This window comes from Perkinsus marinus (genome assembly GCF_000006405.1).
Source record: "Perkinsus marinus ATCC 50983 genomic scaffold scf_1104296955874, whole genome shotgun sequence".
Classification (NCBI taxonomy): domain Eukaryota; phylum Perkinsozoa; order Perkinsida; family Perkinsidae; genus Perkinsus; species Perkinsus marinus.
In genome coordinates, this window is record NW_003207677.1 from 983161 (window position 1) to 996029 (window position 12869).

The following is a 12869-nucleotide window of genomic DNA, read 5'->3' on the forward strand; positions in this document are numbered from 1 at the left end:
CCGATAGCTCGGAGGGGTTATACAGACCCACAAACACAACACGAACAATCTCGTTTACCAGTGGCGGCATAAAACCAGTAGTAACTAATAGTTACGCTACCCCTCGGAGATGGCTTATGGGACTGGCAGTCCCGAACTGCACAGCGCGAAGCGTCGTCATCGAGACTGTAACCTGAAATTGATGTCCTTATCCGCGAAACTGATTTCCCTATTCAACCCTGGCCGCTGAATTGAAGTCCCTATTCGCGAATGTAATATCCCTGTCTGCTAAATGGGTAGCTTTACCCGCCGAATAGATATCTAGAAGGTATAGATGCTCACAGATGTTTTCTGTAGCTGCCTCACATTGCGGGTGATTCGGCTGTATATCGTTTCGTAGTTTTCGTTTGCTCCGGACATCTTTGTGAAAAAGGAAATTAGAGAAAAAAAGTTGGCGACAGCAACAGCAACTGGAGCAGAATTGAGCCGCTCTGAAGGCTTGCTAAGGGACGAAAGGCCCAAAAGACGAAATCGATAGACATAAGCCTAAAACAGAACAACGTGATTGCTGTCTCATTTACTAATAGTAATTAAGGAAACTTCAATTGGCTTCGCGAAGAAATTTGGCTGTATCGCATGCAGCAGTGTCATATCTACATGGTGCACTAGCAACCAAGGATGTATGCAAATTAACCGCTCAGCAATACCCACACCCCAGTCCCATACGGGATGGATCATCGAAGTCGAGTACATGACTGTACTGACTACACCTCCATTAGGGTGGGGTATACAACTCCTCATCACGGTTTAGGGTTTTGTCAAGAGTACTCTTGTGAACGAAAGGTAATCACTACATAAGTGATCCTGTTCGAGTACAGTCGACACTAGACTTTGTCATGGATTATCCTCTTCCTGATGAGATCTGTAGAAGGAGCGGTAGGGCGGTTCATCACAGAAATATGTCCCTCTTAACAACGCATCTAGTGGAAGTGGATTCTTCACTCCTCCAGTCGCAGCTTCGGACAACGGACTACGACTACGCCTAGTCTCATAGAGGCCTCTCTTGGATAGAGCCCAGATGGAGGCTCACCAAGCCTGGCTCAGTACACTCCGACTATGTTAAACCGTTTTGGGTCCAAGTTACTCAGTGCCTTCATAGCCTCTACAGTAAGCTACGGTGCGTTCTATCGAGAGGGGATTTCATTAGTTTTTTTTTCGGAAAATACAATTATCATAAAGCATGATACACCGAGTCATGCGAGTACAACAAATCATCATGACATGTCTTATACTGCGAACTCGGTCGACTTAATTACGGCCACTCTTCCTCCTTGGCCGCCGCTTCATCCCTTTGATTCAGTCTTCAGTCGTCCAAGAATCCGAAGAGCTTCGGTCCAGATCCAACTTCGAGGCTCGCCATCTTCAAGTTGCTGCGAGTGCTTCAGGTCCAGTCTTCTCCAACTCCCTCCGTCCTTCAGGTTCTTCTCTCGAGGCTTGACCAACAAGAACTGGATCCAGCATATGGTAGAGTGCCAGGGTAGGTACCGGTAGACGTGTCACTGGTCAAGATTGGCCCAGGTGCTGAGGGACTCAAAAGCATGAGATCCCCACCTTCTATGCGCAGGTACAACATCCCGGAGGGTAGGCGCAAGAAGGAGCTGACCCATTGGAGAGGTCAGAGCAGCATGCATCGAGGCATCAGTCCCTTGGTCCTCTCTAACCCTAAAGGTTAGCAGAGGATGGAGCTAGGCTCTCTTTTCATTTCTTTTCTGGTGCTCGGGACTTGAGTTCATATAGTAAGAACTCGCACCGTGCTCGAGGCACAGACCACAAACCTCTGGCGTAGGCAAGATCCAGAGGCGGGTCTTAGCGACATTAGAGATCGCAAGGACCAAGTGACAGTACCGGACACCACACCACTAGACCAAGGGGCACGAAACCCATCACCCGGCTTGATTGCTAGACATCCCGGAGGGTAAAGCCTGCAGTGACCCAGGGGTAGCTTGCCGCGCCCTGGCATGGTCCGGCCCATAGCCTTTACCAGGAACTTGTGGACAGCGGCCTCAAGAGCAAGACACATCCGGACTTCAGGAGGATTTCATTAGTTGACTGCCCTGATAGTCTGAGAGCTTTCTTGAACCCTAATCATACGGGAAGACCATGCTATCCCACGCGATACTCGTCAGTTAACTCAATACATTTAAGATTGAAAAGCACTGAATTATTCATTATAAGTCTGAGATCATCAGGAGTAAGGATAAATGGGCGAGATAACTTAGACCAACATGACAGGTAATCATATCTATGCTGTGCCAAAAGGAAGCTAGTAGCAAGGAACAGAGATCTGCTCATTCCGCTGCTACAGTCGTCCCCTCCACAGAGGTAGCTCCACAATCCTCAGATCGAACGACGCTCATTCGAGTAGTGCCTGAGGATCAACGCTCAAGTAGAAGGATCGAGGTCGTTAATGCTCCATATACAAATAGCCCGAGAACACGGGGACCTCAGGTGACCCACTCGAAGTGCCACATGCCTTCCACAGCAGTAAGAGTAGTCCTCCGGCAACACTGCAGCAACCCCCCAAGACGAAACTCGCGCTATCGGAACCCGCAGCTGTGTTGAGGGGGCCGCCAACGAGGGAGAGCAACAGCTGCGGGATACACACCGCGACGTTGAGAACCTATCAAGGACTCACAGTATAGGGAGAGCCTGGGCTACATACTGGAATCATTATAACAAGTGGCTCTGTATACAACACGATATACTCCTTGATGGCTACGATACCGACTGTTGCGGAAGGTGTTGACTTACTCCCATCATAGCTCCACCTCCCTCATCCTCCTCAGCAAGGTGCTCATTCTCATCCTCAGATGAGGCCACATGTGATATCGATGCTACTAGAGCATATGGGACGGAACATGTCACTGCATACCTATCGGACAATGGGGTGGTAAAGCGAAGATCAGCTTACATTGGACCAACAGCAGCAAGCCACATCTGAGTCTCTAAGACACCAACACTAACGTGTTTCAATAGAGGAGCTATGCTCAGTACGACACCCAAGAGCAGGCAAGATACCCCCCATAGGGGATAAGGCGATCGACCGTCCCTTCGAAGGACGATGGTGAGGATCTACGCTGGGAGGCATCGAACCAAGGCTCATCAGGACCAGCAATGTCTCACCAGACCGGCAATACCGGAGAGTATTGCAGCACCGAGCATACCCCCAGCAGCAACGTGCATTGCTTCTTCATATCTGATACGGTACGGGAGGTCCAGGGTTCGAGACCTGGTCGTGACGTTTCTACTCGGGACCACTGTCTCCACCATTGAGGAGCTCCACTGCTGCAAAATGGGACTGGTATATTTGAGAGGCGAACCAGCCCATCCACGACAGAAGAGTCGCAACCTAATAGACGACGAGGGTCGACCGACTACGAATACGGTGATGATGTGCGATGTGGGGGGGCTTTACATAGATGAGGGTGTAGTCAGAAGGCAAGGCTCGGAAGTCCACACAGCATAGCTTTAGAGGGTTGGAGAGTATAGTACGGATGGACATACTATATCGAGGTATGTGCTGAACTTCACGGCCTGCCACACCTGAATGGAATGATTGGTAGGCAATAGGACTGCCTCCCTCTTAACACTCTGTCACTCTATGCTTATTGAACATGAGAACACAGGATAGAAGACCCGAAAGCAGACGTTATCCCAGCCCACAGATGAGTCGGAGTACATCTTACATGCAATGAGCACTGTGACTGCAACTACCAATATATTAACACTGAAGGCCGATCGAAGATCATAGCATCCTGGTACGTATTCAGGAGGGCCTGTCGGAGGTACATGCTGTGAGATGAACGTGATGATACGGAATACATTGGTCTTGCTGATGAGTGAGGGCACACTGCTTCGGACAGGCTCCTGATAGATTGACCCCCATAAGGGTTAGTAATGGGGACGCCACGTCCCAGGTAGACCCATTAGTCCCCCAGTCACGGACTGCAGCCCACGACATACGGCAACACAAGTAACTGAATCTCGATGCCTTCATGACTAGTCGATTGGAGCTCACCCTGAGATCATCCCCAGTGCCCACCAACACTGTTGACAGCTGTATGCCAAGGATAGCTGAGTGTCTGGTACGGTGTCCGATATGAGGGCTCGAAACACTACCGCTAGGACCTACCATCAGTTATACCGAGGTGTATCCATACTGAGCATTGGGAGGGGACTAAGGGCCAATTGGGACTCGATTAGAAAGGTCCTTCAGCCGAGTGCCTAGTGTTATTGATTCGCCTCGTTAGGTCAATGACAGCATGGCTATCGCATCTTAGTCAGCGAAGACTATGCTGTGATGATACTTACGTTGTTAGATGCGTCGAATAGCCAGAATGCCAATACGAATAGGAATATCGCCCAACGATGGTCATCGGCACCATGATCCCCCAAAAGGACACCGAGGTCTAATGACCAAGCTATCAGAGATAGAGATATCATCAATAGTACGGTGCCACCAAGAGCATACCTAAAATGATGGATTCGATCGATGATAGACGGAGCATGCTGTTGAGATGATTACGGACGACGTCGTCCCCATTTATGCTGGCATTGGTCACTGAGCCTCCCTACTAAGGGTTGGATAATCATACCAGTAACCGGACCACATAACCACAAGTAAGAGGACATAGTCTCCGAGATGCCTAAGGTGATCCTACTAGAGGGGTCTGATGTTACTGCTATAGAGAGAGCTCGTCATTACCAAGCTTCATCCCAAAGGGTGTTAATAATGCAAACTGTAGAGCAAAACCAAATGATACACCGAAGGGTCCAACTGTAAGTAGTATGATCCACCTACACAGAGTACTCTGTCATCAGCTACTACGAGGTAGGCTCCTTACCATAGAGGTCGGCGATTGTTATCAAGTGTTGTATCGTCCTCGGTCATCTCTCTATATCGTGCCGTGAGACATAAGCTCATATAATCTCAAGTGTCCAACAATAAGGAGAACACACTCTAACACAACAATTGGTGATAGCCTTAAGCAACCTTCCTCGAATGGGTCTCTGGTCAATACCAAGAACACCTTCGCCAAGTAGTCGACCCCCCAATCGCCGTAGTAGCCATTCGACACACCGCTGGGCTTCGCACATCTCACGAAGCCTTGTACTACATGGTGATGATGACCGGTAAGTATCCATCACGACTCTGCTCACCCCAACCGTCGAAGTCGGTGTTATCAAAAGAAATAGTAGGGAGTCCAGGGACTTACAATATTCCAAGGGAAGACTGTCCATCATGGCAGCCTGACCGAAGGTCACCGAATTAATAAACTTTCCCGTACCACTACTTTGGTACGTATGCACTTGTATACCCGCATCCCGAGGATACGTAGTAATCTGGATACTATCCAGATTAGTATGTACATAATCGGTCATTCGTTCCCATCCCACCCATATAGAGCATGGGCATGGCATGACCCTTGGAGGTACCATATCGACGTACACATTACATTTAGATGTATGTATGGGCTTCAAATATTTACTGACATTTGATTCTTGGAGCCCTTGTTGATGCCAGGGCCATGTTCCTATATAATGTATGTGGAGGTGCACAATCAGTTGATGCCAACTCAACGAGTCGAGTCGACAACCTTGTATGTGTACAGCGTGATATGGTGTGCTCTCCTGCTAGTGTCTAATGTGAATTTCACATTGTCAATCTAGGATGTAATGGAATGGGGAAGCGACAAACTCAAATTTCCAGTGCCACATTGTTACCCGTATTCCACGTCCAGGACGGACTTGCATGAAACCGATCAATATGGCGCGCGCGAGCGTCATCGCTTGAAACTCAGCTTTTTTAGTCAGCGCGGCTTCAAAGGATGACATTTCGAAGCTTTGAACCCCGTATCTTATCACGTATAGTTCACTATGTAGGAGTGGATTGTGAAGTGATTGATAATAATAAGGAATTCCTTTGCTGGATTAGATAGTACGCTTCGTAACATTTCTTGTATGTTACCCCAATCAACCTATAGATACGTCTCCGGGTGACAAGACGTTAAAGTGAGCTTCAGTTAGGCTGTGTTGTGTCGTACTGTGTTTCGATCTCGCGAGATAGTCGAATAACTCCGTGATTGCGGGGCTCTATCGGGTCCGGAGTATGTTGAACTCTATCTATGTATAGGTTGGCGATGATAATTCGAAATGGAGTGGTAGTCTCTTCAAATTGGTCTTATAATTCATACCGTGCTACATTTATCGTACGATCCTTGGTTGGTCAGTTTCCTCTTCCTACCACCTATGTCCTGCAAGTCCGGTTGCGCTAGCTTCTGCTCAATTCTCTCGGCTGGTAGGTTCCTAGTTGCATCAACCATTAATATAACGTCTCTCTCAGTTGCCGTACCGGTCCTCGTTTACTTTGCCCTCCTATGCGGTTCGGGTTCTCGCTTGATTGAGGTAGCCGATTCCAAGAAGCCCTCTGCAGCAGTTGGATGTTGGATTGCCGCCGCACTGTAAGTCTCCCTTCCACTGGACACCTATGTTCAGCTGATCTTCTTAGGTACGCATTGACGTTTATTGGGTGTTATTCCTACAAGAAGAAGCTCAGTCGTCAAGAGAAGGCCCAAGCTGCTGCTAACTACCAGTTGGCTGAGTAAACTGACTGTTAAGACATGAAAAGACAGCGACACTTCCGTCACTCGTATCTTGAGCCATAGAAGGCTAGTTATGCAGTGCCCTATGATCCACGTACAAGGTTATCACCCGACTCCAGTAGTGGTAGGTCTAGTTCACCTCAACAGCTATCAGGGTTCATCAGCTACTGCATTCTCCCGCTAATACTACTCCGGTGATTCTGAGGTTGTATCTAGTATCTCTCGAGGAGGTTATCATCACTGTCAGCCCGTCCTTAATGGGAGGGTCATTATCAGCGATGGACCTTTCTCAAGTTCCTGCTGGATGAAAGTGTATCTTTGTCGTGGTATCAGTTGCTTCGTTTTTTATACATTTGCGTAACAGTAATATTGTGTTGTTTTGGTCAATTATGTGATACGTGACAACTACCAAACCCTCAATAGTTGTTTGGCATTGTTCAACACCTCGGCTCACTCACATCGATCTACTTGCGCCATGTAAGTCATGTTTTGCGAGTTATCACAGTGTGATTCAATTACAGGTACTCTTGTGATTTGGAACGTTTTCTTGCACTTACTGCAAATCCTCATTATTTTCCTATAGCATCGAAGGTCAAAGATTTAATTTCGAGTAGCCCTGCGAAGGGTGATGTAACCAATGAAGATTATCTACCCACTTCGTCAGAAGTGCAACGACGACGGAGTTCTCGTAGCGGTCCTAAGGTCTCGAGCTCGCACAAGGCGGACTCGATCGACTCCGAATTGGTGTATGAATTCGGCCTTGCAGTGGAAGAGTGTCTCGAGATGTGTGCCCGTTGGGGCCTCGATGATATTACCAACATTTCTGATACGACGACGGAGAGCGATGCTTCGGAAGAGCCATGGGTTATATTACCCGACTGGAGAGAGAGCGAAGATTTCATTATGGTATCGGTAGAAAAAGCATGAATCGATTTGTATGCAAAATTAGGAATATCGTTATGCAAATGATGTTGTGTTGGTCTCATTAGTAACGGCTCAAGCCATTCCTCATTGACGCTCTCCAAGTCGGCATAGCCACATGTACTGTCCATCATATTCTCTCCACAGTGAAGACTCCCGATTGTGACTGAATTGAATGAAATCCCGCCCATGAGTGATGATATCGACAATTCTTATACCGAGATTAAAGTGGGCCCATGCTATCATCGAGAACCTTCGAGAACCAACGCGATTTGTTCTCAATAGACTTCTCGTGAATGTGATGAGGGAAGAATGGCGTTGATAGAGGACATAACCTCGTCAGTTGGGTCGTCGAATGGGAGAGACTTAGGCTACTGATGTGGTGATGGTGTGGTATGAGCGGAGACTATGATCACAGATCTGGAGGCTAACCAATGAGTTATAATCCATCGTAGAAGGCTCCAGTAACATACTACGGAGGGAACTAAATACTCGTGCATTATGAGAAACGAGTGTAAGGTTCAGTGGAGATGACAACAACATTAGCAGCAGCAGTAATGGTGTGGTATATGAGTAGTCTATTAGTAGATAGCTCAGACATAATTATTACGGATTGCGAAATCGACGACCGTGAATACCGCTAAAAGAATAAGGACTAAGTTCCTCCTACCAGTGTTGTCTATTACCTGCCGATGCTGCACTGTATTTGGCGACGGCGATCCAACTGCCACTAGTGGCTTTAAAGAGAGCTCCACTAAGGGCCCCAGCCCCAACAGCATTGAATTGATCATCTTTACCACCACGAGCCCATGATACCAGTCCATTAAATGCAACATAATACATTGCTAAATGTAAGGTATACACCACCACGACTAAGCAGGATTATTACTTATAATGGCTGCCTGATTGGCCAAAGCTGGCCCCTGTGTCGACATTGCATTCATAACTGCATTTACTCGTAGCTTTGAAGTTGCTCCTCCTTTCTGTAAGCCTTTCAATAAACCAAATGTACCACCGACAAGCATGCCTAAAGTTTATGATAATATAACGACGTCCCCGCGACCACCGTCGTCTTTAATGATGATAATAAGTGAGCATCGCCTACCACTGCCGTATGAGAGCCCCACTGAATAGGTCATCTTCTCACCAAACTGTCTACCATACCCTTGAAGATAAAGATTCTCTGGCACTGACTTGTGGTTAACAGCCGACTGAGAGGAAGACCACGAGGGTGATGATGATGATGGATCGAGGGAAGCCTTTGGTACCTGTCGCTTGGCTTGGTTCAATATACCAACAGATTGAACGCCTCCAGAGTTTAAATAATCATCATTTTCAGCGATGCTGGCGGACATTATGTTGATGGAAAAATTGCCTAGACGAGCAGTGAGCACCATACTATACCACTCCACGCTCAACTCAAGGCTGCTATCGAGGTTACTACGAAGGATCATTGAAAGTATGAATAACTGGGAGGACCGTTTCCTTCCATTGACTGCACCAATCGAGTTGTCGCCATTCTCGAGCCTTTTCCATCATCGACAAACTGATTGAAAGACCGTATTATTGGTGGGACGCTGGAACGACTACTACCGAAGCTGCTTCGATCGGTCACCTTGTAGAAGTAGTTTGTCAAACAAGTTGGTAACATCATGTGAAGTGTTAAAGGTGAGCACACCAGCGGCATCAGCTGAAAGGTGGTTATCATCATAGTCTAGGTATGATTCACTGGGAAGAAATAGTCCATAGCAACGTACGATAAGGCAACGTGATAGATATGAGAAGATTGCTGGTTAAAGTCTATTTAAGAATATAAATGGTTATTATGATTCCTCCTTCTCCTCATGAACGTTCCTAACCCTTCATCCTTCTCCTTTTTCTCCTCCTACCAAGTTCCCCAAAAGCCTCAAAGTCGCGTCCAATGACTGGAAGATCAGCCCCCAACATATCCACGACTTTCATTGGTAAATCTAATCCCGAAGACGATTGATGTAAGGATATACCCACGTCAACAGAACCTAAACCTATCACTGTCACGCGCCACCACAGCAGCATTGGATGTCATCAACACACCTAGTAAGAGGGGATAGTCCAAGACAGACAACCATGGTGTATATAACTTGATGTTAGAAAGGCGTAGATCCTCAAAAGCTCGAACGAAGGCTTCCTTACATGGACCTTTTCCCGTTATGAAAAATACCTGCAAGGAACTCCGTAAACTACTCGCCATGCCTGTCGTCGTCGTCGTCGTCGTTATACTTGTACAGATCGGAATATTATTACCAACAGTTTGTCTTTCTCTCGCAAAAGATAGTCGATTTCCACTAATCCTGGTAGTAGCATTAGGAAATCCTCATCAGGAGTCCATGATGTACCTACCAAGAATAGGAAGTACACCATATTCAAGACATCATCATCATCTCCTTACTCGATACCATAGTGATAACCTTATCACTAGTAAGATCCTCCTCAACTACACCATATGATGACCGCAACTTCTCATACAGCTTTATACGATCACTATCTGATGTTCTACCATGGAATCTATCTCTCAATGGCCTGTCGTAACACGTAACAACGTGAGAGACCTGAAGTGTGAACGGGTTGATGATGACATTAGGATCAAATAGTAATTAGGTAGATCTACTTGGGTACCACCTTCCATTCATCTCTGAGGAATCCTTCCATTTTATGTGTAACACACAGACCATAATCACACTTAGATGCCCAGAATGCCTCATAGACATGGCTCAATCGGACAAGTAAATGGTGTGGACCCAACTTCTCCCCTAGGATGGTATACCTGACTATTAGCATGGGGGGAAGGCAGATCACGACAGCAGTTGGATAACTGCCCTTATCCCGAATGCATTACGCTAAGTTATGGAAGTCAACAATGAGTTTCGATCGGCGTATGAAGGTAACAATACTAGCTATGATAAGAGTAGGGATAGCTGGGGGAGTTTGGACCTACCAATGGATCTACCAGACCACTCCACCACGACCAGGATGACGACGACATAGGATCAGGGTGAGAATTAGAGTAATGATAAGAATCCTTATTCTCCCTGGGACGACTACCATAATCAGCTTAGGAGGAGGTAGTTCAAATAGTAATATCCACAACAACTGAGTACCTTCATAAACCAGTTTACATAGAGCATAGATTATGTATCTGAGTATGATTAGACTCTGCTGTACAACAACAGATCGGCACTCACGGTATCGATATCCTCGATACGAATGGTTTCATATACCGTAGAGTGATGTGTTTAGAAGCTATCACTTCCTTCATAGGCTTGGACCTGATGCTGCTGCTCTTGTTGTAGAGAGGTGCATGATAAGAGTAATATTACCCTGGGTATCCTAGGATGATGACGTCCATGTCGGCTTGCTCAGCTAAGGAGATTGAATGATATCTAATTGATGATAATGATGAGCATATCAAGACTACTACATACTGCATTCGTGGAGAGTGTCCAATATCCCCTAATACCATCACTACTGCTAAACCACGGTTACACTTCATATATGGCTGCCGCCGCCGCCGATAGAGCATATACACAGCTAGTGTCACCACCATCACCACCATAATGAAGGGGACTATAATGGGACAACAAGCGGGAACATGAAGTATATCCATAGTAATAAAAACTAACATAGATCGACTCATACAGTACTACTAATCTACCCAGAATGAGTTTATTCCATCCTAAATCCTCCCAACACAATGCTCCTTATAGTGTACCTCCAATAAACTAGTAGTTCCCCTCACACAGTGGCTCCTCCTCCTCCCTCGTCAGTTACCTTACCACCTGCATCACCAGGGGCTGTAGCATCTGAATAGTGATGATGGTAATCACTCGTGAATGACCATAGGACATTGATTGTCGTTGTTGTTATCGATTTAGACTATAATTCCCATATTAAGTATATCACCTGCATCATCAGAGGTATGTTCATGTTGTTCCTCCTTTTCTCGACCCCTTTCAAAATACTTTTCCAGATCCTCATCATACTTCTTAGCTAGAGCATCCTCCCCTTTGTAACGCAATAAGGCCTCATCCTGTGAGATGTTATCCTAACAGACCACCATCCTACTACCACTTACGAGCTGTTCAGCAGTAACTCCTTCCTTTCTGGTTCGACCCTTCCCTTTACCTCTAAAATAAATGTCGCCAATTGTTCGAATGCCACCTATTAGGTCCCACTACCCCTTCCTTTCGGAGTTTTTCCACGACCCAGCAGATGATCGTCTAGTCATAAATCCTCCTCCTCTTCGACCTCCTTTACCCTTCCCTACTCTACCGCCACCACGTTGGTTATATTGAACCATGGCAAAGAACTATAGTGGTAGTAGATATATGAGGTGTATGTCGAGGACATGATGCCCTCATACCACTCCGCTTCCTCATCGTAACCACAGTTATCAGGTGGCTCATGCGACCTAAGCCACAGATATTTCTCAACTCCGAATCGTAGACGTAGCCTCTCTTCGCTACGTCATCCATCGACCCAGGCCTTGCCCAATGATAAACAAACCTTCTAAATGCGCGAGGCAAGTTTTGCCTCGCTCCGCTTCTTCAATATCTCGCTACGCAAAGTTGATCGATAAAGTCTGCATTGGCTACCGCAAACCAGCCTGTTACGCCGTAGGTTGGCAGTTCCTCAGTCGCAATGGTCAAGACGGATCCTTCTATCAGCATGAAGGTAGTAACCTCTGGGGGTATCGTACGGTAAACCCCGCGTTATCAGGAATATGTAGCGTATCGGGTGTAGCTGAGTATGATGTTGTTATGTTAGATGCACCTGTACCAACTTGTTGGTCGGGCTGCTCCTTCCGTTAAGAACCCCAAGCCTAAGATCTTCCGTATGAAGATGTTTGCTCGTAACTCTGTTGTTGCCAAGTCCAAGTTCTGGTAATATGCCTACCCTAATATCTACATATACTCCTCCTTTTTAGGTATTATATGAAGCGTATTACCAAGGCTAAGTTGACAGGAGGTGAGATGCTTGGTATCACTGAGTGCTTTGAGAAGCATCCTACTACCGTTAACAACTACGGTATCTGGCTTCGTTATGACTCTCGTTCTGGCACTCATAACATGTAATGCTGAGGGATGTTGTCGTATTCATTATCAAGTTGTTATTGTGTATCAGTATAAGGAGTACCGTGATACCACTCTTACTGGTGCCGTTGGTCAGATGTATCAGAGATGGCTGGTCGTCATCGTGCTCTTGCTTCTAATGTGCAGATCATTAAGACTGCTACTTTGAAGAATGATGAGTGCCGTCGCTCCCACATCA

At 46.5% G+C, this 12869-nt stretch overlaps 5 protein-coding genes across 5 annotated transcripts in view; 2 read left to right on the plus strand and 3 right to left on the minus strand.

Moving 5' to 3' along the window:
- Positions 1-2241: 2241 nt before the first annotated feature.
- On the minus strand, positions 2242-4969 carry Pmar_PMAR020696 (Membrane-associated transporter, putative). Its single transcript, XM_002775667.1, has 14 exons — positions 4884-4969; positions 4745-4836; positions 4565-4685; positions 4351-4510; positions 4058-4167; positions 3862-4016; positions 3726-3815; positions 3455-3582; positions 3288-3388; positions 3163-3235; positions 2951-3111; positions 2791-2911; positions 2497-2659; positions 2242-2407 (listed from the first exon to the last, which is right to left on the minus strand). Exons 1-14 carry the CDS (start codon positions 4961-4963, stop codon positions 2328-2330), a joined length of 1635 nt encoding a protein of 544 aa, XP_002775713.1. The 5' UTR covers positions 4964-4969; the 3' UTR covers positions 2242-2327.
- A 1319-nt stretch (positions 4970-6288) lies between these two features.
- Pmar_PMAR020697 (hypothetical protein) lies at positions 6289-6644 on the plus strand (the record flags this gene model as incomplete). Its single annotated transcript, XM_002775668.1, has 3 exons — positions 6289-6337; positions 6383-6500; positions 6548-6644. The coding sequence occupies 3 exons, from the start codon at positions 6289-6291 to the stop codon at positions 6642-6644; spliced, it is 264 nt and encodes an 87-aa protein (XP_002775714.1).
- Positions 6645-8097: 1453 nt separating this feature from the next.
- Pmar_PMAR020698 (conserved hypothetical protein) lies at positions 8098-8942 on the minus strand. Its single transcript, XM_002775669.1, has 5 exons — positions 8831-8942; positions 8668-8773; positions 8452-8589; positions 8249-8407; positions 8098-8202 (listed from the first exon to the last, which is right to left on the minus strand). The coding sequence occupies exons 1-5, from the start codon at positions 8915-8917 to the stop codon at positions 8156-8158; spliced, it is 537 nt and encodes a 178-aa protein (XP_002775715.1). The 5' UTR covers positions 8918-8942; the 3' UTR covers positions 8098-8155.
- Positions 8943-8999: 57 nt separating this feature from the next.
- Pmar_PMAR020699 (beta1,4 mannosyltransferase, putative) lies at positions 9000-11898 on the minus strand (the record flags this gene model as incomplete). Its single annotated transcript, XM_002775670.1, has 14 exons — positions 9000-9108; positions 9156-9580; positions 9636-9762; positions 9846-9937; positions 9991-10086; positions 10280-10365; positions 10438-10532; positions 10644-10757; positions 10804-10867; positions 10919-10981; positions 11338-11401; positions 11502-11643; positions 11674-11725; positions 11777-11898. 13 exons carry the CDS (start codon positions 11896-11898, stop codon positions 9417-9419), a joined length of 1281 nt encoding a protein of 426 aa, XP_002775716.1. The 3' UTR covers positions 9000-9108; positions 9156-9416.
- Positions 11899-12239: 341 nt separating this feature from the next.
- Pmar_PMAR020700 (60s ribosomal protein l18a, putative) overlaps positions 12240-12869 on the plus strand; it is a gene marked incomplete at both ends in the record, with an annotated part of 773 nt that continues 143 nt past the window's right edge. Inside the window, 4 exons of the mRNA XM_002775671.1 lie at positions 12240-12272; positions 12366-12481; positions 12526-12626; positions 12768-12869. The exon at positions 12768-12869 is cut by the window's right edge and continues 4 nt beyond it. Of these exons, the coding sequence (XP_002775717.1) occupies positions 12240-12272; positions 12366-12481; positions 12526-12626; positions 12768-12869 (352 nt within the window). The remainder of the gene's footprint in view (positions 12273-12365; positions 12482-12525; positions 12627-12767) is intronic.

Excerpts from the sequence above, each read along its gene's own strand:
- Pmar_PMAR020696 (XM_002775667.1), bottom strand. The coding sequence starts at position 4,963 with ATGAGCTTATGTCTCACGGCACGATATAGAGAGATGACCGAGGACGAT. Across the intron at positions 3,236-3,287 it reads GGTGGAGACAGTGGTCCCGA|ATATGAAGAAGCAATGCACG; the intron begins GTAGAAACGTCA and ends GTACCGTATCAG. Across the intron at positions 2,660-2,790 it reads GAGGTGGAGCTATGATGGGA|GTTCTCAACGTCGCGGTGTG; the intron begins GTAAGTCAACAC and ends AGTCCTTGATAG.
- Pmar_PMAR020698 (XM_002775669.1), bottom strand. The coding sequence starts at position 8,917 with ATGTCCGCCAGCATCGCTGAAAATGATGATTATTTAAACTCTGGAGGC. Across the intron at positions 8,590-8,667 it reads GGGGCTCTCATACGGCAGTG|GCATGCTTGTCGGTGGTACA; the intron begins GTAGGCGATGCT and ends CATAAACTTTAG. Across the intron at positions 8,203-8,248 it reads ATACAGTGCAGCATCGGCAG|CGGTATTCACGGTCGTCGAT; the intron begins GTAATAGACAAC and ends TTATTCTTTTAG.